The sequence below is a fragment of the Ammospiza nelsoni genome, chromosome 9 (genome assembly GCF_027579445.1).
Source record: "Ammospiza nelsoni isolate bAmmNel1 chromosome 9, bAmmNel1.pri, whole genome shotgun sequence".
NCBI lineage: Eukaryota > Metazoa > Chordata > Aves > Passeriformes > Passerellidae > Ammospiza > Ammospiza nelsoni.
Window position 1 is genome coordinate 17,479,629 of NC_080641.1, and position 26,221 is coordinate 17,505,849.

Consider the following 26,221-nt stretch of genomic DNA (forward strand, 5'->3'; position numbering starts at 1 on the left):
CTAAAGGACAGTAGCCTTCAAAAACAATATTTCTGCTCCTACAATAATCAACCAGCTCCTGAGGTCTTTGAAAAGGGTGGTATTCAACCTTAGATAAACAGAAATAAACTCAGTAAAAACCCTGAAAACACATTTTGTGGAAAACATCAATGAAAATGAAAACAATTTCTCTCTTGTTTTAAAAATAGAACATGAGTGAAGTCACTGTTTCTGGGAAGTAGGCATAAGGCATTAGTTTTAGAAGATACAGGAAGGGTATTAATCACGTATTTTACCAATAATTGGCACAAAAAGTTAGCTGCATTTTGTTTCCCTCAGAAACAAGGCGCAGTTGTCTGCCTGACCTGCAGCTGGACTTTCACTATTGCTCTACTGTTAAGAAATATATACAAATGAACAGTGGAAGTCAGCATCAGGTCACTTTTACTGGTACTTTGAGACTACTTTCTCTTCCCCAAATCTATGTCCTTTCCTGCTTCTTTACTAATGATTCTTTCTAGCGATCTTTGAGCTGCCCAGGCAAGGGGAGGAGGCTGAGCAGGGGCTGGGTTTGCAAGCGACCAACCAGAACAATTTGCTTAGGGTGAGGACCTCACCTTGGAAGCAAAGCCTGTTGGCATGGATTGCACATGGCAAATCCTGTGTTCTGTGTGGTGTCACCATCAGCTTGTGCAGGGAAGCAATCACACTGTGGAACTGATGTGTGAAAGAGACCCTTTGTAGCAAGGAAGATCACAAATTGCCAAGAACCAGTTAAAAGAGGAAAAGTAACAAGCTGCAAAGACACAGTTGTTGGGAGCAAAAGGAAAAAGAAGTTATTGGACAGTAATCATCTCAGAGGAGAGACATATTCTGGCATGTAGCTAAAACCAGAAAAGAAACTCTGTGACGTTCCTTAATAAGTTATTTAAATAAGTATTTTACAGTCTATTCATTGTAAGAAGCATACATTACTCTGCATTTAGAAGAAAGTGGGTAGTGTTTGCTTTAACAAAATACAAAATCATGTGATGCATTTTTGTGACTGGTCATCAGCATTGTTCCAGGGACTGAACTCTTACGCATTTTGCAGAAAAACACTCTTCTGAGCAATCACCTCAATACGTGGAATCTGGAAAATTTCTTCTGCCATAAAGAGGACAAATGAACGTTTCCTGTTTCTCATCTTTAGTACATGTTGTCTTTTCAGACAACAATAGCCAGGAACAATAGGCTGGCAGTCATTCAACGTGAGCTAAGAAAAAACTGTGCCCCTGGAAGGCTGGGCTGAGTCAGCCTAAAGCTGCTATGATCTAAATTACTAGGTGGACTCGGGAACAAGGTTCAAGCAGCAGACATCCATGTCTTCTACCTTTGATGTTTCTTGACCTTTGAGTACCCTTTGTATTTCATGTTTGTATGTGTAAGAGCAGTGCTTAGGTCATACAGTTATTCCCTTGTTTGCACCTGAGCTGGATATGAAATATTCTCATTTTATCTATGCAGAACTACGAGGGGAGAAGTAAAAGAGCAAGCCAGGTGTATTACTGGATTAGTAAAAGAGTAATAAGCAATTCTAGCAGATGTTCTTTACAGTAAGTATAGCAAATAACGCAGTTCAAAAATATTAAATAAAAATTATGTATTTAGGACCAAATGCTGAAACATCTGCAGTGCCTCTATGGCATCATGTGACTTATTCAGCATTTATTACTAATTAAACTGCAAGTAGAATTTACCTGCTGGTCTAATAAGACTCCAGGCAGCACAGTTTCAGGTTACAGCAGAAATGTTTAAATCAAGACCAGTATGCTGAGGTATCACCTGAAAGCTTCACAAGCAGAATACATAGCAACAACTACTTCACACCTGAAAAGATCATACTTTGTGCCTTTCACTGAATCCAGAGGCTCCCAAATTTTGTGAATTGAATTTTTGACATTTTGGCACATGCAGTTTTGTGTTGGTAGAAGCATGTATTTTTCTTCTTAAATATATTACTAAAATAATCAAATGCATCAAATAAAATAAGCACTTTGGAATTTTTATTTCTTTTAATTAAGATATTCTGGAAGGTTTTAGCAGCATCTGCAAGGTACGAGGATCCTGAGCTACAAGAGGCATAAGGTGAGTGATCAACATATCCTTCCCCTCAAAATAACAATTCTTGCTTCCTGTCTTGCCCCACCCTTGCTATTTTTGTCATCAGACGTTTTCAGGCAAGGGCTGTCTGTCACATAATGGCAGAGGAAGATCTTGATCTTTTCTGGCACCCTATCCTGATTGACTGGCATGTAAAAACTGGCATCTGGTTAACAGAACAGTTTGCAGCTCACATTACAGAACTTCACAGCTGCTACATGCCCAGCCACAGGGGACCTCCAACCAAAGCACTGGTTTTTTTACAACAGTCATAGCAAATGGGGAAAAGCTGAGCCTAATAACAACCCTTACACATGGCCCTAGAAAGTCAGACCTCAGATGATGATGCACAGAGGTCTTGCTCTTTCCACCCTGCTGTGGTCCTTTACACATGATAAAGTTCTGCACATCTGGAATTCAGTAATTTTCTCAATGGCAATGCTGTCTTACCATTTTTTCTCTTTGTGAAACTGAAATACAAGGCAATGAGTACTTTCTATATAGAAGTACAGTTTAAGTGAGTTTATGTATAAAGGGGTTGTTTTCTACTGTCTTATATGCATTTCTACCTTGTACAAATTTACACAGTAGAGCTCAATATTAGTGGCAATACCAACAAAGTAAGTAAATCTCTCTGAGGTCACTACACAGTAATTCACACTTCTCCAGGACTGGAAAAATATTGAATTCTATTGAATTCCTCTACTGAATTCCTAAATGGAATTCACAGAGGAACAGCTTATATTTGGGTTCAGTGCATCACATTAATAAATGAAACATATATATTTGTTAAGTACTTATAAAATATTTTTTCCCCCTGAATGATAGGGCAATGAACCTTTAGAGAGACTTCAAAGATTTCTTTGAGCCTAAATCCAAACTTGCTACTGCCAAGTCAATTACAAAACTCTGGCACACAAACGTGGAACTAGATTGTAGGTTTCACTATACATGATGTTAGAATAAAGTACCATCATTTTACAGTGTTTACTAGTACTTTTAAAAGTATACTGAAATTTTAAAAGGTGCTTACTTATTAATAAATAACTTAGCAATACTATATTCTTGAAAAGACAGGCCTTGTCTGCTTCTTTAAAAGACAATACTGCTTTTTCCCAGGAGCTGAGAAGAAAGACAGTACTTGAAACTTGGTTAGTAAAACAGAAGTATTGCTTATTTCTCCTGCCTTCCTACTTTCTCCCCTTCACAGAAAAAATCCCCAACTTTCAATTTTAACATCAAAAGGGGACTGTTGTAATTGTAACACTCTTAACTCTAAAAGGGAAGTATTTTTCCTCCACTTGTTTCTTCAATATTTAGACTTTGTATCCAATGACTGTTTGCAAATGTTTTATATTTAGTAAGCCCATTGAAACAGTACACTATTTTATTCATAAATATAGTGGGAAAACTGTATTATAAATTGTGGACAGTGAAATAAGAACTCAGTACAGCATTTCCATTTTGAATTTAGAAATTCATTATTTATTTGATGATACTTAAGTAATCTTACCATCAGACTCATTAACTTTCCAAGATTAAGCAAGAAACAGAATACATACTTTTTTGAGGATAAGCTGAAGTATGCTTTATAAAATTCCTTTAACTCTAAAAATATAAATTAATGCTATAACAAAACTGTTTTAGGTGGAGCACTTGGCAATGGTATGGGTAATTCACTGTTGGTTTTTGCTTTCAATTCACAACTGCTGTGTAGCATCTCAAAGAAATTACTAGCAGGGGCCCTCTCCCACCCCTCAATATCACCACCACCTCAACTTTTTGTACCCTCTTTTTAGCCTCAGAAAAAGCAAATAGCACCAAGAAACAGCTTGTGGCCATGAACACTATTAAAAAAGTAAGACTGGTAACATTTTGACACTGTGGGTAAGAGGAAATTTCAAAACAAAATCACTATTTTTTCCTTGAAGTGATTTAGTAGAAAACTGAAAAGCTACTATTATTTAACAGGCAGTTACAATTCATGCCAAACTCTAGTAAGTCTTTGTAGATGTGTTATTCTTGAACCTTGGTAAATTCACCAATTATTAAACAGTCATCAACCTTCCCACCTTAACATATATTTCCATGGTTTATTTTGAATAACTGGATTTAAATATTGTATATGGGTTTAGGCTTATTTAAAATTAATTAATTGCCCTTCAGTAACCTTTAGTATAGTGGACAGCTAAAATCAGAGTTGTTTGCTTCTGACAGTCACACTCTGGCAACACTTTTATGGCTGTTAATGACATTAAACCATAAACAGCTGTCAGAAATCCTGACCACCTGTACAAAGGGGAAGCCCTGTGCCTGCACTCCATCCATTCCAGTTCCCACATCCATGTCACCACACACACACACACCATCTGGCAGGAGGTGGAAGGAATGGGAGCATGAACTTCCAGCACAGCTGTAGGCAGAACCTGCAACAAGGGAACATTTGTCGAGTGTCTTGGCAGCCTGCTGGTACGTAGGTGGCCATCCTAGATCTGCCTAGGGCAGCAAAAACATTCTGCAGGGCTGTCACAGCACCTGCCTAAAGCAGGAGCTCACTGAATTCATGTGAACTAGGAAATGAGGGGGGAGCAAGGGAAGGGCATCCTTACATGGATATGTAATTAACTGACTAAGTGTTGCTTACAGGAACACAAAAGTATTCAAACAGAGGCTTTCCAAAAACTGGTTCACTCTGAAGATGCTAAATGTTCTGTGATTCTGGAATTTTACTTCTAAACTGTTTTATCACCAAAAAACTGTCACAGGGACCATTTGTTTGTGTCTGTGTACCCAGACACAAACAAGTAGCCTGGGAGAGAAAATGTGTGGGGAAATTTGAGGAAGAACTTCCCTACCCTTTGGGTCATCTTCCGGAATGGTTTTCAATACGCAAATAGAAATGAAAAAAGAAACTGGATGACTAAAGCAATACTTGGGTGTAGCCTTTCATACATAGGAGTGGGGAGGAGGTTGCTAACCAAAAAAACCAAAGTAAAAATTCAAACCCAGATACTTTAAATACATGTATCCACTCACCTGATTAACATGTGGAGTAATCACACAGTCCTCCTTTAGTTGCTCAAGATGGCTGATAAGAAAATTGCTTACGCCAATTGATTTACATAAACCTAAAGAAAAACAGAACAAGAAAAAAATTTAGGACAATCCTAACTACTTGGGTGGATGATTTGAAAATTAACACTTTCAGGAGAACAAAATTATTTTTTACATCATTTCTGTAGAGCAAAATACCGCAAAGGAACACAGAAAACCGGCACTGAAATCTAGTTTGACAGTGTTATCTGAAAATGTGGTTCTTTCACAGTCACATTAGGAAATCATTTTATAATCTTAACACACTGGAAACTCCCCGGTGTATAAAAACTCCAGGCTAAATTCTGGGAAAGGCTAATGTAGTATAAGCAAAGAACAATTGGACTCCACCAGAATGAAAAGAAGGAAATGGTGTTCCAAGCAGCTTGCCAAAACTAAAGGAAAGTGGAACATTTGCTGAAGACTAATAAGGTGTGAGCAATACAACCCAAGGACATGCAGCCCAAATGAACCATGTCACACTGCCTATTTTCTGTTAGATCATTACAAGAGGTTACGTAAAACTCCGTGTAAAATCTTCAAGTTAATAAGCAGTGCCTAGCAAGAACCATGAAGGTTGAAATTGTAGCTGGATTTCTCAGCTCCTGTTGACAAGCAAACGAAGTCAAATGGGACCTAGGTGATGTGAAGGCTACTTTTTAAACAAACCACAAGTGTGCAGGCAGTGTACAAATTAAGAGCTGACAGGCCAGAAATCAGATGTCTTCCTTCAAACCTCAGATATGATAAAAGCCAACTCCCAGTCCTGGCCTGCCACCACCCCTCAGCCCTGACCTGTCTGGGATAGTTTGATCTTTCTGCTTTGCTAAGCCCAGCTGGCAAGAAAGGCAGCTGGGGCTAGGCTAGGAGGGAGCTCCTTAGGCTGTGCATTCTGTGGACCATGGCTCAGGCTAATTTCCTCAGTATGTGAATTCTGTCTGCATTGACTTGAGCTGTATTTCAGTTTGCAATGCTACAGATGGAAATTCAGCCTCTGTGTGAACACAGAGGATCACTGTTGTTAATCCAGTATTTATTTGAGTAGAGCAATTGTATAAAATGCATAGACGTGTGTATCTATATAAGAAAAAAGAAATTACATTTTTCTAGTCCTCTGTGAAATTCTGTAAGTGAAGTTACAGCTCACTGCTAATTTGTATAAACAGATTGTTGAAGTCCTAAAAAAATTAGATCAGCTTTCACATTATTTTAGCAGCATAAACTGAAGTATAAGCTGTAGGAAAAAAACCTGCACGCATACTATCGCTTTTTGATGTGCTTCTTTCATGGAATACCAAAAGAAGAAAAAATATATTAACAACTAAAATTCCAGATGTCTTTCCCTTATAGAAATTACCATTGTTCAAGAGTATAACATAATTAGGTTAAAAACCAGCACTATAGTGATTTACATAATTTGTATGTAATCTGCCAGAAGGAGCAAAAGCTGAGCTTTTGACAAACAACCCTCAAGTGTCAACACTAATAAATCATTATGCCACAGCAGTCAGAAAAACACAGTTTTAACACAATGGTGAACCAAAATATTATACACTATTGTTGAAAGCTAAGGAGTTACAAAAACAAGCCATTATTGCCCTTGAAGAATAAAGCTTTCATTTCAGGTTGAAATAAAACAAAATTAAGTCACAGACATGAAATAGTACATTTCCACAAAAAGCTTCCATTTTTTCCCCTACAGTATACTTGAAGATGTTTTGCTTCTAGCATATTTCTCACAGGAGACTTTGTAGTCTGCTCCATCGTGTTAGATTTCTCATCAAGAAATTTCAAGGTATTTATGTTTTGCATTAAAAGTCATCTGAGTCATTCCTACTAAAATCAGTATTATAGCATTCATGTGTTCAGAGTGATGTCCCACAGAGAAAGCTTAATTCAAAACTAAGAAAGTAAATACTCTCCCAGAAAACACAGAAATAATTAGAATTTCAATGTTTTTATAAAACTAGTATTTTCTTAAGGGAAATTTTTCTAAGGAAATACACTTAAAACATTTCCCTTTCATTAAATACACAAACTTGTTTGGATGAAGTTAGAACCCTTCATGTCACCTCCATTGCTTTGGTGTTAGTTACAGTTTACTATATGACAGTTAAAGTGTTTTGACTTTTGCATTAAATTAAAATATAAATTATAAATATTAATTAAAGAATCGCTCAGTCTAACTGTATGAAAAAATCTTATTTCAATGCATGATGGAAACATGAATTCAAAACACTGGGAAATAGAGCTTAAATTTGAACAATCAGTCAATGGATTCTACTCTAGAGAATTGCTTCCATTTGCCTGATGAAAAATTAACACAGTTAATTTTGCTCTGCATTGTCCAAATCTCAGAAAGACTGCCTGTAAGAGAGGATTATACAGAATTATTTCCCTATTTCCATCTTCTGGATTAATTCAGAAGAATGAAGATGTAAGAAAAGATGGATAAGGAACAGAAGGTCTGGTTAGCTCCTGGGCCTTATCTGACAGATGGACACTTGTGACTATGTCTATCAAACAAGATCCATGGAATTATATCAACAGCAGAAATTAAAAATATGCATATTGAGAAACTTGTGAAAAATGGTCCTGACTCATTGCCTTGAAAGAACCTGGGAGATGCAGGGGACACATTTCCTTATATTTCCTCTCTCCTGGGGCACCAACAGAGGTAAGCTCCCCAGAGCTCCTGCCATGGGTCCCAAAAACACCAGAATGCTCTTGAAAATGGGACAGGCTTTTTCTTTTTCCCCCCCTTATTTACTGCCTGTTTAGAATGCTTTAAAACTTTTTTTCAGACAATTCAGGCAAAATACATGTTGTCATAGCTGTTGTGATTGCAGGTGGTTTTGAAGTCCATACTTCTTTTTAGCATAACTGTTTTAACTAGTCCTGAAGTTCAGGTTTCCTGAGATAAAAGTTTGCAATATATTAATTATAATCCCTCTAGAAAGTACTCTTAAAATATGCATTTTAACTATCTTATTTACAAACTTACAGAGCTTTGGCTCAGGGAGAGAAAGCATCCTCCATATCTGCTTGAGGAAATGATTGGTCTGGCCCCTACAAGGCAGGTTTTGATAAAGTGCCAGGTGCAATAAACAAAGAGTTTGCAATTCCCCATTAGCTCCCAAAAGCTCCTGTTATATCTTCTGAGGCTTTGTGCTATTCCTTGCGACTCTGACTTCACAGGCTCAAAGAAAAACGTAGGAACACTGGTTCCTTTATGCATGCTAAAAACTGACTGACCACAATGCTGGAACAGAAAATTTCATCCAGCTTTGAAAGCCTATCATAAAACTCTGCAAGACACATAAGAAAACATATGGGCAAAATAACAGTTGATTATAATGGGGAAAAAAAGTAAGGATTTTTTTTATTCTCCACAAAAAATCCTGGCCCCTATCACATGGGTAGTTTCACCAAACTGTATTTCTCCCAGCTACTGTGAAGCATTATATCATGGTAATGGACTGGTTTGCAATATAGTTGAGTATTAAGCCTAAAGTATTTTGTATTGCAACTCAGAGAATGACTGGGTATTTTTATCTTTACTCTGCATAATACCAAATTATACAAAGTTTGATGGGCACTGTTAGTCTTGCAACAAAAAAACATAAATATACTGTCTTGGCACCACAACCCTGTTTTAGTACAATAGTGAGCCTTATCTTTCTCCAGCACTACTACAGACTTTTATCAAACTTCTAAATACCCTCCGGAATATTAAATGTACAAAGTTCAGATCAAAAAGATTTTGTAAATTACAAAACTGGATACCAGGTTTGTGGAGCCCATTTTCCTCCCCCTCCCTGCTGCTCTACATGAGTCAGAGCAAGGGAGAATTCCCACATCGAGTGAACAGTGCCCATTCTGTTATATCTTCTATTCAGGCCACAGAATAAAAACACAAATGGATCTACTTTTCACAAGAGGTCAACTGCAGTCACTGTATCTTTATTAAGGAAGGTTGCACAGGTTGGAAAGATCCACATTCTCTCTGATATGCATGCTGGGTGTAAATTGCACTACTCATAGAAACCCTACAAGATTTCATTTCAGCATAACTTGCTAAATCAAAGCTGTAGGCTTAGAGTGGCCCACATGCAGACTGAAAGCCAAAGCCTTGATAAATAAAGCAGACTACTCTTAGAATCAACGAGGAATTAACTTCTAAATCTGTGAAAGAACACGTGTTTCCACAGCACAAGCTAAAGCACACAGACACCAGAAGGCTATGTGCCCCTCTCTGAGACATACAGGAAGACTGTGGCAAACTACAAATACAGAAATTGTACTTCCTCATCCAAAGGATGTCTTTTTAGCCTATTCACAGCCACAATACAGGTGCTTGTCTGCAGTTCTGTGATCATCACTCCTGCTACACATCCCCTCTGAACCATGATAAACCATGAGGACAACAGGAGGGTGGGCATGAATACAAGTCCAATTGTTAACTTCATGACTGAAAACACATTACAAGCAGGCAGTTTCCACAACTGTTAAATGACTAACTAAACAGCAAAATACAACATAGTACTGCCTTAATGCACATTGTCTCTGACCATGACTGATCATTCTAACTACTTCAATGCAATGTTATTTTAGTTATGTTGACATATTTTTATCCTTATAGTTGACATTACAAACCAGACCAGATGAAAAAAACCCAATCCACTACATGGGACAAAATCAATCCCACCATACTTTATTCAATAATGCTACCACACACTGTGACTTGAAAATGTGATCAAAATTATCAGCAACTTAGCTATGTAATAGAATAGAATATGTACCCCTAAAAGTAGCTTTTTGGAGGTATTACAGACAAACAGAGGCAAGATATATTAGAATGTATATATATATTCTACATAGTTTGTTGCCCCTATAAATATGATGGCATGGTTTCTTGAACTGGAATACTTTTTGGACTTCTGTATCTGAGAGGATAATGATTCCCAAGTGCTATGAATAGCAGCAACCTAACTGATGTTAATAAATCAACACTGATTTAAAATAGTTAAAAATCTAAGGTTTTTCTTCAACATATGCAAAACAGATAAATTATGCCTTTTCCAAAATGTACATTATTTATTGAGAAAAAAATAATGTATATTGTGGAAAAGGCATAATTTATCTGACAAGGACTTTCCTTTGAAAGATATTTCAACATTGCCTTCCTCACAAGAGTTCTTGTATTCACACTGGGACCTCTTGGCACATCTGTATGGGAACACAACTTTTGCTTTAAATCTTTTTGCGGAGCTTGCTTATTTACAGCTTTGACAAAAAGGATGTTAATGCAAGTTTAGATTCATTCTCACTTTCCCATCTGCACCAAAAGAACTTTTTCTATGGTAATTTCTTAAATGAGATACTAAAATGATGAAGGTTTCTTTAAGATGTTTAACATAAATATGTGTAACATTTTTTTCCGTGTCTTTATTGCTGTCTTATCTGATGTAAAGGGTGTGGTGCAAAACCCAAATCCTCACCATCTCCCCATGAAAACACACTTCTGAACTATGCTTCTCACAAAAACAACTCACAAGAGATTCTTGCAGACAGAATATTATCAACGTGAAAAAGAACCGTTTCTAGGCAAGTCAGTTGCTTTTGCTTATTAAAGCTTCAGTGCAACTTCTGAACACACATTCACATATGACTTCTACCATAAACACACTTGGGGCAAATGTTTTGTGGAGCTGTAACACAACAGTTTGAATTGTCAGGTGTTCATCACACAACTTAAATCAGAGTATGTCACCTAGCAAAGGATGTGCTAGAAATTTGTGCCATTCACTGAACCTTTTTCCCTCCTACTTTTATGAACAGATACAAAATGGAGGAAGAAAATATGATGACTGAACTGGTCTACACTCAGCAATGAAGATGGTAAGAATATTAGGGTTGACTAGATATCTTCTCACTTGGAATTAAAAAAAAAAAACAACTTTTTTCCAAGAATGAAGTTACATGGCTTTAATTACTGGGCCAAACAATTTCTTTTACTTTATAAGACTCTCTTCAAATCACACACATAATCATAACAAAAAATATGGTAAGACACATCAAGGAATTTCTGATGCAAGTAAGAATATTTCATGTCAGCAGAAGCTGCACTGCTAAACATTAAAAAGATAAGCAAACCATTTTAGTAAAATGGCAGTGAGTTCTAGTGGGATCTGAACCCACAACAACCACCCCAGTACTACTCTTGCCAAGTTCAGGCAAAAGCCCTGGCTGGGAGCCCTCATTCTTCTCAGCATTTTTAGACAGAGGGACGAGTAATGATCGCATGTGCGTAGGAAAAGCTTGCTGGGATGATGGGCTGGCCACAAAAAATCAAGGTCATCAGAGACACTGCTTATGCAAAGGGTCACTTTGCTAGGAACAGCCCAATTACCAGTGAGCACATGCAGTGACTATTCCCCATGTCAGAGCAGTTTGCCATCCTGCTTTCATCAGCCAGCCAACAAATGCCTACACGGGAATGTTGCAGTTGTCAAGGGAATATATGACTCAATGTATGTATCTTGGAATGGATTCTGCAGGCAGCTTGGCTTCTGTTCTGAACTACTGGAGAAGATAATTCCACAAAAGGACAATTTTGAGACCACAAAAATTTAAACCATAGCCTTGATATTACAAGTACTCTAGTTGATTTCAGCTGTTTCAACAGAAATAACCAGTTATTATGCACAAATGTCTCACTGACCAAGTTTTAGAATTTTTTTCCTCCCTTTTCCCTCAGTAGTGTTTATCCCATAACTATTTAAAGGAAAACACAAATGCAGGCTATTGAACAAAGACACAGGTCTAGAATTCTCTGTCTCTCAGCACTGCAGCACAGACAGAGTCTTCATCAATCTGACTGCAACGTGAGTCATCTGGCTCCTGTGAAACAGCTCCAATCAAACTGCAGCAGATTAACAAGTCAAAGAAGCCAACAATAATAAAAAAAAATAAAATTTAACAGCATTTAAATAAATTAATTATTACAACTGTGTTTTCCTGAGCTAGTAGAAATCAGTTTAGCAACAAGATCTTTTCTGCCATGAATAGAGAGCTATCAGTTTGGTCTACCAGAAGTCACACAGGAATTTTTAATGGCAGTTTTTAGTGTAAGTAAACACTATTCTAAATTCCATTCCAAATCCTTTATTTTATACTTTCAGGTATCTACTAAAATTCTAAAACCAGTAAAGAAAATAATTTTCCTTTGCCATTCATTTGTTCTTAACATCAGGAAGTTGCAATGGCTTATCAGTAGAAGCTCCTTAGAAGGCTGTTCATTAAAAAAATCTTCTGATCACTGGGGCTGAATACAAAGACCAGGTGCAGAATTCTGATCCCCAAGCTACAGAACTACTGTAAGAGTTGGCACAATTCCCTCTGGAAGCAAGGTCAGGCCTAAGTGCATGCAAATCCCAGGTCGGAAGACATGGAAGACACAGACTGTAAGACAAAACAGAAATCTCTGAACTGAATTCTTTCTTCATCAGCACACGAAAGTCTCATGAATAAAGCAATGTTTTAATTCATCACTATTAGAAGGAAGCATTCTAATACTTTCTGTATGATTTGGGGAAATATACATAAAATTTGTCTGCTTGATTCATGGTATGGAATGATACAACTGCCATAGGTTTGGACACCACCATAAATATCTATCTGCCTTTGCTGACCAGAACTCTACCACATTTTTCCCTGGAAAGATATTAATGAAAACCAGCAACTTTAATGACTTGGCTCTGTCTATACAATAGGAATAATACAAAACAAACTAAAAGTATAATCTTGCCTTTGTAGCAAAGAGAAGACAGAGGGTATAAACATACAAATTTCAAGTTAAAGAGGGAAAGATGCTAGTAGAACATTTAATGGACTCTAAGAAACTACTGAAGGATTTAGCCAGGAGAAAAGATGAACATATTTAGCCAAAGACTCTCTAGCTCAAGGGCAAACAAGAAAGACACAGGACTATGGTTCTGATGCAATTCAGAGGGATTAAAACAACTGAAGAAGGTATAACTTCCAGGGTGTGTTATTTTAACACAGATAATTAATGTAGTATGTCATACTGTTACAGTAAAAGACAACAATGGCTTTAGAATTCCTAGCAGTATTTTTGGGCATGCTCTCATATCTGTCATGGTATCCCTCAGGATTCTGGGAAATTGTTTTTAACCTGAAGTGTGATCTTGAGATAGCTGCTCAGTCGCCTGAGGCAGCTGAACAGGGGATTCAAGCACAGGGAACAGTGCTAGAACATGAAACCTTCTTTTAAGTGTTGCTGAGACTCCAGCCTTGGGGCAGTAAGCACATTCCCTTCAGTTTCCAAAGCACATTGGATGCAAGCACTGCAACCCAAAACTTCAGTATGGTGAGCAATCAACTGGAGAGGGAAACCAGATCCCCAACAAACACTACTCAGATTCTCATTTTAAATTGTTCATAATTTCACTTCACATCATATCAGGACAAAAGAGTCTTTCACAAAATGCAAGCCTCAAATCCCTTTTGATGAAATAGAAAACCAGTGGTAAACCAGAGAGGGGATTATTCAGTGATAGCAGAGGATCTCTCTCATCACTTGAAACTACTACTTTCTGTTTATGATAATATTCTGATGTTACAGCTCAACTCCAAACCTGCATTAGCAGTACATATAAGAAACATTACTAAGCAGCTATGGATTAGGAAACAGTAAACAAGGATGCTCACACATCTCAATGAAACACATCTACCAATTCCACACCAAGTTCATTGGCACCTGCTGCCTTCAAATAGCAATAAACCTGCAACAATAAATCCTCTACAGCCAGAGTTTATGAAAAAACTTGGGAGTTTATGAAAATCAGACTCAATATAGTATGAGTTTTCTTTAATTCTTCATGCAAATTTTCTGCTTCCCAAAATATATATTTTAATAATTCTGAAAAATATTAAGATATTTTTGAAATTTGTTGCACAAAGTTTATATTACTTAGGGACAGGGTCTTTTAAATTAGTGCACATTGACCTAGACTGGGCACAGACCCAGAAGCTCTGTCTCTCCTCAGGGTGGGAAGACACTTGAGGCCAGAGCCCTGTGAGTTGTGTTACAGCAGCCCTGTGTCTGTCCCAGAAGCTCTGTGTGGGCTCTCAGATGAACCTGAATGAATTTTTGTAGACATAACTTTAAAAAAATTCTCTCAGATCTATGAATATAGATGGAGTTGGTATTTTGGTTGTGTCAACTTTTGACCAATGTGACCTATCTAAAAGTTAATATAATATTAAAAAAAAAAAAATCTCCATTACAGACTTTTACAGTCTGGAGTACTAACAGTTTATTTACTCTCCTTCTAGTTTAATTGATGATAATAATAATAATAGATAATTAATAATTTACATTACTTTAAAATAATGGTTCCTGTCCCAGGTAGGTGGAATTTTGCAGAATAAATACTAACCTGGATTTAAATTGAAGAATGAGATTTACAAATACCTGAATTCAAACCACCTGTGAATACAGAGAAATGATGAAACAAATTCTTGGTAACTTCAGCCAGATCAGAGACTTAAGTCAATACTGACAACTTTTAACCATCTTGCACAACCCTTGCAGTTCCACAACACCAATTTGTTTTCTACAGAGGACAGTGGATATTGCCTCTCCACTTTCAGATGCTCTTTATGATGGACACAGCTAGCTACTAAACCCACTTCACAGTTGAATAATTTCAATATTACCTTTGTGAATTGACTGCAGAAGAAAATTATTTGTTTAAAATGTCAACCTTTGAATGTGAAGCATTTAGTTTATATTTTTTTCCAGAATAAACATTTCAAAAAATAAAAAAGTAACAGAATTCCAAACACAAACCAATGACTACCTGAACTAATGTCAAAAAGACAAAGAACTCCCTTGTTCATAGAAGTTTCAATTTCTTCCCCTAATCAATGAAGATTTTATTCTTTTCCTCCAGTAAGGATTTTGACCAAATCCTACATTCAATTCAAACCATGTTGCTCACATAACACATAGCAAGTCACAAAGATATGCAGCAAGTGTTTAATCTTCGGTGGAAAATCTAGTGGTTAACCATGCAAACAAATTATTTAACTTTTTGCTCAGGAATCACTGCATTTCCAACTCCAGAGTGGTTAACATCTGCGTGTCATTTCAGGAACACATAGTTATGGTCAGGACATCCCGAGTCTGTATCCCCTAAAGCAAGTGTGGAAGTTGAGGTTCTAAGGCACTTGACTCAACCAGACCATTACATTTTCTTTCCCCTGTAAATGATCTGAGGTAATTTCAACAACCAGAGCTGGAAAATTTATCCTCAGCTAAATGATTCATGAGTCCACAGAATGCTTAAATTCAGAAAAAGACTGAAAGTAGCAACATGGAAATTGAAAACAACATTGAAGAAATGCAACCACAGGGGGAAACAATCTAACATGAGATACCTTTAAAGAGGTATCATGCATAGAGACAAAGACAAAAAGCAATTTTCCCCTCTGTTTGTGAAAAGAGCAATAGTATTTCCAGTGACTTTAATAAAAGACCACTGAATTGCTCATAGTCTTTTCCATTAGGAAGATACAGACAAAGGAAGATCCTGTAAAACAGAAGAGATCACAAAGATGCATGCAAAAGCAGAATAAATCCCATAGGATAGGAAAAATAATAGAATGTGGAAAATACAACCTGTTTGCAGCAAATTAGGATGGCATATCTAGGCACAAATGGCATGCAGTAGCTTAAATACTCATCAGAAAAAACCTTCCCAGTGGAAAAGATGAAATGCATTGTGGAATTATCCATCTTTGGATGTAAGTGCTATTCATGGTTTGAAATACTAGGTCAGAGAAGCACTTTAAAAACTGAATGTTGTAATGTCTTACATGGCAGAAAACACTTTTAGCAACTTCCCTTATGCTCAATATAAAAAGAACAAAAGGTATATCAAAGATCATTTACCTCTGTGTTTGCAGAAGCACAGCAAATTAAAGGAAGGACTGAAGTGTAAGAGGCTCTGGTAAAGCTGGTAGTGGCACACAGCCTGAAATTGCCTTTGTACAACTCCCCTGCTGCAATCACTATTTCAGCAGCTCTGGGTCAGTGGATAGATTACTCCATCCAAAAGTCTTCTCCCCACTTGTGGAACTTCTCTGAAGCTGTAAACAGGGTGCTCCACATGGCCCAAGAATGGCATGACAGGATCTTCTCTCACGTAATTTCTAATGATTCTGCATACTTCAGGAGCAAAATCTTCCTCTTAAATCTACAGTCTACTCTTCCTGTCACTATGATAATAAACTGAAGTTTGCTGTGCACTGAAAATCAAAGTGAATTATCTCAACCTGAGAGAGTAGCTCCATTCTTTGAAAATTTTTCCCAAAAGTTTGTACCAAAGAATCCGCAGTTGAGTATTTGTTTCTCACCTAGACATTTTATTTTGTTAACTTTCAAAATGCAGTTATAAAATACCACAACTGGAAAATGGCATCATACAGTCACAAAAAAAAAAACCTAAGGGAGACGAAACTTTGCATGATTTATACTTAAAAAGGAGGTTACTACAAAGACATTCTGTAGTATTCAATGGTGTTCTGTGGTGGCATAGAGATTTCAATGAATCAGTGTACTTCCTCAAGAAAGCATGCACACCATTATTAATCTCATGGACAGAATGTGACAACATATTATTTACAAGCAGGACCAAACTGCTAATGCTGCAATTTTCAAAGAGATTTTTGAAACTTACACACCCAAATTCCATCAAAATATGAACATCCAGTTCAAATTAAATTTCTGAACATCTCTCACTATGAGTTTCCCAATCCCAAAGCACACTATAATTCCTTTTTCTGAGGTAGCTTTGTAATTAGATCACCTTTCTCATAGAGCTCTTCCATGGCTCTCCAGGTTTCAGCTCGGACCTCTCGATTGCTTTTACCTGGAACCTGTGCATCAGGCCAGTGAATCAAATAAAGATCTAAAAAAGAAACAGAACCAGACTGCTTATTATAGTGTCCAAAAATAAATAATCAAACCACATGAGACAGCATTTTCCCTCCAGTGGCCCCTAACACATTATCATGATAATAGTTCCAATCACTGCTCAGTGATCATTACTGGATGTATCCAGTTAGTTGTAATAAATGAATTCTATAACATCACATTCACAGCTAAGGGTAGCAGAACTTGCACATGTTCCACATGCTTCGGTCACTGTAATCAGAATTTCATGGTCACATATGCACTTAATAAACCTTCCACACATAACAAGCCCTGTTTAAATCAAAAGGATTTTGGCCACTGGAATGATGAGTGGACTACTGCTTATTAAGTGCTGCAAGTCTTCCATTTCACGGAAGATAAATATATTTGGCAGTTCTGCAGATATTTTATACAACCTCAGCAGTGGGTCTGTTTTTTTCCTTTCTAAAGATTACTTCCACTTCTAAATTGGAAAATATAGCACATTCTTTATGCAGACTTTTTGTCTAAATTTCACATCAGCCTTTGTAATTTTTTTTTAAATTAATAAATAATATTTTAAGGGAACAAAATTATGCCCTATTCCATTTTTTTGAATGTTCGCACAACTTCAAACACAATAAAGCTTTACTGCTGATGAAATTATCTTTAAATCATATAACCTTTTCCTAACCAACCTAAACCTCCCCTGACACTGCTCCATGCCACCCCTTGGGTCACTGGTTACCACAGAGAAGGGATCAGTGCTGCCCCTCCAGCACTGGTCCCTTCTCTTTGTGTGCTGTCTTCCTGCAAGGGAAGAACATTGAGAAATGTACATCTACTGGACTCAGTTCCAAATCAGACTTAAATTAAAAAAACTACAGATCTATAACTCCTTTACAAGTTTGTAGACACTGCTAGACATTCTGAAGGAGAAATGGAGAGATACTTGGAAAACAATTACATTTCTATTCAAATTCCATCTGCAGATTAAACAGGTAACTGCAGGTATCCCAGTCAAACAGGTTTTGGCCTTTGCTGCATATATTAGTCTGATGAAAAACAGGAAAAGAAAATAAATAGATGGCTGAGATGTGTACCATTTTCTGTGTGCTTCATAATATTCCTTTTCTGGCAGTTCAAATAGAGTTAAGAAATAAAAATACCTGACTTGTTTACAATGAGAAGAGTATTTTTTTCTTTGGATACACTAATCCATTCATTTATACTTCTTTGTGAAAATACAGATCCTCTGCTTTGGGAATCATGAAAGAAAAGGGGAAAAAACCCTTTTATTCCCAAATTAAGGGCTACACTAACAATTACTGTATCAGTGGGCTGATATATTAGCTTTCCCCCTCTAAAAGTAAAAATTCAACCTTGATTTAAGATGAAAATGTGCCATGAAATTTGTTATAATACACCAGCTCCAATTTTGGCACATCATTGCAACAAGTAAGTGCTTTACTTACCTTAAAAATCTAATCAGAACAGTACAGAATTATGTACAGTAAAATATATTACAGATGTAGCAAGGAAAACATTATTTTGGCTGTGTCACAAAATCCACAAGCTACATTTGTGCTTCCTGATATCCATTTAAATACAATTATAAACTCCTAGACTTTTAAAATACAATAGCTTAGACAAGCCAATAATCACTCATATATAATCATCTGTAGTGTCTGGTTTTGTATCCCAAAAAAGGGGAAAGTTGATTGCTCTTTGCTCTTTTATCCATAAAATCCACTTCCAATTCCACATGCAGTCTTACTGATCACCAATGTATCAATAATTACTTCTTTACTAATTTCTCTGAGAAACAAAGTTGTATTTGTTAAAAGTAAATACCAATACATGGTATTGGAATAAATATAAATTTTAACTGAAAAGTAGTACTGGGATATTGAATAAAGCATTTGGTGAGGTTACATGCAAAACTCAGCACTACTCACATTCTGTTGCCAATAAAATTTCCACTGATTTATATCAGACATAAACCCAAAGGATTAGCATTAGGAATTGCTAATATCAAGTGTTCATTTTGATCCAAAATTATACATGCTACTGGGGCTACTTACTGCATAGAGACTGACAGGTTTGTATTGGAACTTTTTTGCTTATGTAAAGCAAGTCCCATATATAAGTAGGTGTAAGTTACTGAGATGTGATGCCTACCTCCCAGAAAAATGGAAGAATTGTGTATTTTTAATTGCTGCTTGCTATGTTCTCCAAACCAGACTAATAAGAACCACTTAACTATGCAAAAAAATGTCATTTAGCAAAAATAATCAAACTTCAGCAGAATTTCACCACCAGTTACTTCTCCAAAAGCCTGACTGTTCAGTTAGACACCACAGTGTGGAAATGCTCACAGAAATGTTACATCATGGATTTCCACAGACACAGATGCATTGTACTCTGCTCAGGAAACTGAAACATTCTCCAAAGAAAGACTTCTAAGAGATCTGATAACTGAAAGATCTCAGGCCTCAGACATCCAAAAAAAATGCAACATATCCCCCATCTCTGTAGCAGTGTCTGAGGCCTCTGATGCAAACAAGATTGGCTGTTTGTCCTTTGTTTTAGAAAGGTTTTGTTACCAGGTACACCATGACCACATCTTCCCAACATGTTTCTTTCAATTTAAGCTTTTTCATTGAAATGAAAATTACTTCAAATTTCAAAATATTGGCATTTAGGACTAGAAAGCATCTACTGGATCACAAAGTACAGTTTTCCTGACTGCAAGAAGTGTTCCTGAAAGGTGTGGGGCAAAGGTGCCTTAGCTCAGACAAAGAGTAGAACAGTCCTTCTGCCAGTCATGTGGGAAGCACCCCAGCACAGCCAGGACCTTACTTCTACTGCAGCTGTTAGAAAACTTTCCAGCACATCTGCAGGCCAATAAAAACAACAATCACCTCACATACCAAGCTCTGTGATTTCATCTTTATTTGTACACGCATTCACACCCTACACCCACATACACATTTTCTTTTGCTTAAAATATTTTCCCTCCTGGGGTACTGTGAGAACACAAACACTCTTAAATTCCTTTGGGAGGCAAGAAATTAGCTTTTAATCATTGATTGAAATAGCTTGAAGTTCTAGTAATCAAGAAATACATAACTTTATCACTGGAGGTTTTTAAGAACAGACTACATTTTTATTGAGAACATGAGGCTGTGCCTTGTACTGGGAGAAAAATGAATCAATATCTTGAGATGCCTTCCAACAATGTATTTTTAAAAAATAATCTTAAATCTAAAAAAATTCATCTTGATTCACAGTATCAGGAGAAAGAAGGGGAAAAACCTCCAAACATTCACAATCTGGTTTCATATTTAAGAGCTTTGTAAAACATCCTTTGCTCACAGTCAGGCTGTAATGGTGCAGCAGTGAGCAGAGGCTTGAAGGTCATTAAATGTCAATGCATAGTGGTGCAGGAAAACTAAAACTAACACCTGAGCTGCTTTCACACTGACACTTTGGCTTATTGCTTCTTAATGGTTGCAGCACCTACAATCAACACACTTCCTCTTAACTGGCCATTTCACACATTTAAAAGCCAACATGTTGTTTTTGCAGAAATAAAAATTTGCATTTCTATGCAAAATCCCTAATACAATATTTTTTTTAAAAGTTAAGATTTGACTAAAACAACCTAGTAGTATGAAAAACAAGCCTGGCCTTCTATCAAGCCTAAAAGCAAAAAAATATTCTGCAATGTTTCCCAGCTGTCTTTATGCTGGGAATCGTATTTCCTTGCTTTTCTCAACAGTCACTTAATATTGATATGATGTATTTTTCTTTCTCACTCAATCCTTTTTGTTCTTTTTGCGTTTCCTTCTATTGAACAAGGATCAGTGTGAAACAATCTACAAAGTGTTTTGAAGCAATACAGAGTCTGAATTATGACAATTCACTAATTTCATGTGGTTCATCTATTACAGTGAAGCTGCTGATAGAGCATTTGTCCAGCTCCAGTTGGGATTCGTAATAGGCCAGACTTGCCTGAATGGGACAAACTCGGGACAGTCAAAAGGAAAATAAAATTGTTTATGAATTTGGTCACCCACAAAGCAGCACTCAAGAAATTACTTTAGAGGTTGGATCTAAATCCCAAGGAATGTATTCTGCTACTGCCAAACCTGTAAAATCTGCTGCCATTCCATATTGGTTTACTGTTACTGCTAGTTGAGGATCACATTTAGAAAATGCAAGGAGGAGAGTATCTGTTACAACCACTGCCCACAAATAATACAAATTTCCATCATGTCATGGATATATAATCTTCCAGCTCAAAAAAAAAGTCCTAGAACACTGCTCTCCTAGTACCACTTGTCTGAAAAGTGTTCATTGAAAAGGCTTCATAATAAGTATTTTATATGGAGTATTTTACATTTTCTCTTAAAAAGCCAAGACTGCTTTCAACATCTCACATTCCATATACTGATAATGCAAAGACTTATTAATTCCTGTTAGATTATTTGTCAGGTTTCTAATTCAGTGTTTATGGATGGACTAGGTAACTCCTAAGGACCCTCCAGAAAATGAACATAAACAAAGATCCTAGCTGTGCATTTAGCTGCCAGAGCTCCTCTAGTTTTTTCTTTTTGCATTTCTGAATTACTAACTTTCCATCCAACATAAAGATCTAACATCCCAGATATATTATTCAGGCTCTTCCAGTTTTCTTTATAAACTATGTATTTTTATAGAACATGTGAACCCCCACATATTTGGTTAATACTATGGAATGGAATCAGGGAATTCTGATTTATTCTGATCATATAAATATGATTTAGGTCACCATGGCAGACTAAGTGGTTCAGGAACAGCTGCATGAATTTTTGAGACATCTCCACATCAGTTGAAGAAAGGTGAAGAAGGAGGGAAGATAGCTGAGAGTATTAAAAAACCAAAACAAAAATATAAAAAATGAGGAAAAATCAAGGATGGAGACTAATTGTGCAGGCAGCTGCAACAGTCCTAAATTGCTCTTAGTAATATGTGCAGAAGAAGTTTCAGCTCTTAACACATCTGACAAACAAGTTCTGTTTATGCTATTCCAAGGATTCACTCACATAGTGACAGCATTAGCACATTTCTTGCTCTCAGATATTCTTTTTCTTCTTTTAAACACTTCTTCTTAGGAGAAACTCAGTATTTGTGCGAGCATCTACTCTAATCTACTACCTGAGATAAAAAGAGCAACTTACAGTACTAGAAGGAATCACTGCAAATGACTTCTTGGAAGTGAGTCAAGTTTTCCTCTCATCAACATTCAGCACCAGTGCCAGAGCAAGCAGAAGAAAAAAGAAAGCGAACAAAATGTAACAAGCAGAAAACAGAGAGGAGGAATAATGTTATTTCTCAGTTTAAAGGAGAAAGTCAGGGCTCAAAACTTTTTTTATTAAAGTCTCATTGCAGTGACCTGCATTTGCACAGGAAAAACAAAAAGGACTTTTCATTCATTTTGTATTATTCTGTACCTGTGGAGAAGTTAAGAGATACATTTCCAGAAGGAATGGAGCCAAAGATGTGCATGTATCTCAGTCTTTAACAGATACAGGTTTTTCTCTGTTCACCTTGTAAAGTACTCAAGTAAAAAAGGGCAGTGAGTACAGCACACAGCTGCCATTAATATTATACATTATTAATTCAGCAAAATTCACTTCCTCATTGAAGTCTGTTTATTGCTAAAATATGCAAATATCATGTTTATTCACAGGTGCCTCCTCTCCTATGACCTGTTGCAAAGAACTAATTGGCATCATTACTGCAACTCTGCCCTTCTAATAAGGGAGTAACAATATCACATCTTTGGCAACAAGCAGGTTATGATCAGGGTAAATTTACAAATGCAGTGTTAGTTAAGCTTTAATTTTAGTTTTCTAAATTCTTTTAGATACTTCTAACATATTCTCCAAAAAATATTCCATCAAACAGACCAAACCAAAGGCAGTATTCAGAATTTTAAAAAGTTAAAAGACCTACAAAGTAAGTTTTGGAAAGGACCCCTATTCCTTGAAAACAGAAAACAGATCACAGAAGAAACCAGGCATCTTTGTCACCCTGTTGCCAATATATTATTGTAAAGTTTTATGAATCCTTGTTTCATAGGTTTTGGATGATTTTAGCAAAATGTAAAAAACTGATGTAGTTTTTCCTCAAGTAATTTAATAATAAAAAATACCTTTACAAAACATTTGCAACAAGAAAAAGCTCTGTACTCATAATTGTACACATGTGAATTTCCTAGAGAACAAACAGAACAAGGAACCTGCAAATGTGTAAATAAAGGCAGAATTTGGTTTCTGTGACCCATCTGTACCATAGAAATTTTTTTCAGAATTCATCCATCTTTGCAAGTACTCCCATGGAAAGCACAACAAAGGAGCTATATGTAAAGATTCATACCAAGATATTCAACACCGAGTCTTTCACATGACTCCAAGCAGGCCTTTTTTGTGTTGTCATAGCCATAATCACTGTGCCACAGCTTGGTGGTTATCCAGAGGTCCTCTCTCTTCACACCACTCTCTCTGATGGCCCTTTGGAGGAGGTGTTCACAGCCATACCTCTTTGCTGTGTCAATGTGACGAACGCCACATTTCTGCAGGGCATGGACCACCGCGCCATGGCAATAGCCACCCCGGTGGGAAGTACCTAAACACACAAAAGCAGAAGTGAATTGTCAGCAGTGAATTATGAGGGGCATATTTTATCATTGTTTCCAATTTTTTTTTAATATTGTCACAAAAGCTTCTTATTTAATTTTCATTTCCTCATAGTAAAGAAATGGGAAGCGACTGATCTTTAGGCTTGGAAAATACATAAAGTAGAAGTTGGTGCTGATCAGAAGCAACTCCATCAAAATCAAATATCAACAGCATTTAACTGTATAAAAGTGATTCAAGAAGCTAGGCTGAAAATCATCAAGGAGAAAACATATTTTATGGGAAATTAGTATATGTCTTTTAATTTTCATACAGAAGCATAACAGTTACAAATTAGAGTATTTTTAAAAACCCAAAAACCTGAACAACTTTTAATACTATTTACTTCTCAAAAAGCATATCCTGAAACCTTTACTCTGTTGAACTCCTGGTAGCTTGAAATCATTATTGCATTGTACAATCCCAGGCTGGGCCACAGTGCAGGTGCCAGTCACATAATGTCACATTCAGCAGTAACCAAAACAATGGAATCCTACAAAAGAGTTACAGAATGGGCATGCAGGGAGTTTCAGCAACAAAATCCTGTTACTGTCATTGTATGGGGATTCACTGGATCTGTATTTTGCATGTCAAGGGGACGGAAGGAGGAGGAGACTCAGCAGGAAAAGCAACCACCAGGAGGACTTCAGATAAAGAACTGGTTGAGAGCAAGGAGGATGATGTTTCTACTTACCCTTTCCTGTTAGTTGCTTTTCCTGCCATGAGCCCCTCACCCATTCACCCTCAGTCCACACACTTCCCACAAACAGTATTTTCTACAGTTTGTTGGAGGAAATGCTCAGTCAGTTCAAGTCACCTCCTTCCAAGCTGATGATTAGTACTTAAAGGCCCTCATGCTGTAAACAACAGGCAGCACAAAACAGCTCCATCACCGACTTGAGACACGGCCCTGCACAGTCCTGAACAGCAGCAGGGCTTCAGACACTGCTAAATCTAAAAAAATCAATAAAGGACTCCAGGTAAAAGTATTATTTAAAGTGAAATTTGTACCTGCCCTTACCCTTCTCCTTCCACCCCAAACACTCCCTGTACATCATGGAAGTGGCCCTGGCTGGCCAGCCAGGCTGGCAGGAAGGGGCCACCACTGACAGCACCACAGATGCTCCTGCATAGAGCCCCGGAGCCCAGCAAGGCAGCAACGCCCAGGGGAGGCTGCAGGACCTTCTCACACTTTAACAACCAGCAGCAACGAGGAGGACTTAGAAAAGCCCAACTTGCATGGAAGGTGAACCAGGTTTTACTAAATGCTTACCATTTTGGCTCATTCCTGATCTTAGAAGGAAAGCCAGTGAGTCTTGCTGAACGCTCAAAGTCATTTAAACTAAGACATAATATGGTCTGATCTCCCACCCATACACATCAGGACCATGACATGCTGCTAGACACAAAAGAACAATTTCCACTTAATATTTGAGGCCAACAAAATGTGGAGTCAAGAACAAAACTCTTGACTTCATGGATTTGATGAAACTACAATACTACATTCCTATGATTTTGACATGCATTCATAAATAATTTACTTTCCAAACATAAACAAAGTTTCAATGTTCTAAAAGACAAAACTTTAAATATTTCTATCTTATTTTTTTTCATAGCCACTAATTATGATTATTAATTGGCTTAATTTCTGAGCCAACTAGAAATAAATGTCTCTACAACTTGTTTTACATCAAAATAAGCTAAGTCAGGCTACATTCAGCTAAGACAAGTTGGCTTTCAAAATAGCTACTTCAAAATCCTCATGAAAGTTTAAGAATTTTAGATGACTGCAATGCTACTACATTATACTTATGGGCAAAGAATATATATGCAATTTTACAATATTGAAATCCTAAAGGGATTTTATTACAAAATTATATAACCAGCACAGAAAAATTACTATATTTCTTCACAACAAACTCTTCACTTTTAATATGCCGGTACTGGTGCAAAATAAATGAGGTTGTAACTATTGTGTCTGTTTCTGGCTGAATGGACATTTCTAAGCACAGAATGAATGGAGTTCATTTAGAGGTCTTGCAAATGGACTCAGACTCTTTTCATGCATAATGGATTTCAGTAAGAACATTTAGGACAAACAAATTTTTTTTTTTTTTAATTTAACCCTTTAAGTTAAAGAGAGAGAGTGGCTAAGAAAACAAAAATCAGACAAATTTTGTTATTGTTCCCCATTCAGTGATGGCATGCATACCTGTTACACAAGAAATAAAGACAGCAAGATCAATCTGGAGGAAATTATCTCAATTTCTATGCCTAAAAATGAACTACAACAGTCCTG

The 26,221-nt window shown here is 36.8% G+C and overlaps 1 protein-coding gene across 1 annotated transcript; it reads right to left on the reverse strand.

The window, feature by feature from the left end:
- Positions 1-25,922, reverse strand: LOC132076569 (uncharacterized oxidoreductase ZK1290.5-like). Its single transcript, XM_059477698.1, has 7 exons — positions 25,823-25,922; positions 24,820-24,876; positions 23,624-23,872; positions 17,112-17,213; positions 5,158-5,249; positions 597-775; positions 1-88 (listed from the first exon to the last, which is right to left on the reverse strand). Exons 1-7 carry the CDS (start codon positions 25,920-25,922, stop codon positions 1-3), a joined length of 867 nt encoding a protein of 288 aa, XP_059333681.1.
- Between the last annotated feature and the right edge of the window lie 299 nt (positions 25,923-26,221).

What these genes read in the sequence shown, in the direction of transcription:
- LOC132076569 (XM_059477698.1), bottom strand. Translation starts at nt 25,922, where the DNA reads ATGTCCATTCAGCCAGAAACAGACACAATAGTTACAACCTCATTTATT. An exon ending in ACTCGGTGTTGAATATCTTG is followed by an intron (nt 17,214 to 23,623) that starts GTATGAATCTTT and finishes TTTCTTTTTTAG; the next exon opens with ATCTTTATTTGATTCACTGG. An exon ending in GGAAGAGCTCTATGAGAAAG is followed by an intron (nt 5,250 to 17,111) that starts GTGATCTAATTA and finishes GTTTTTCTTTAG; the next exon opens with GTTTATGTAAATCAATTGGC.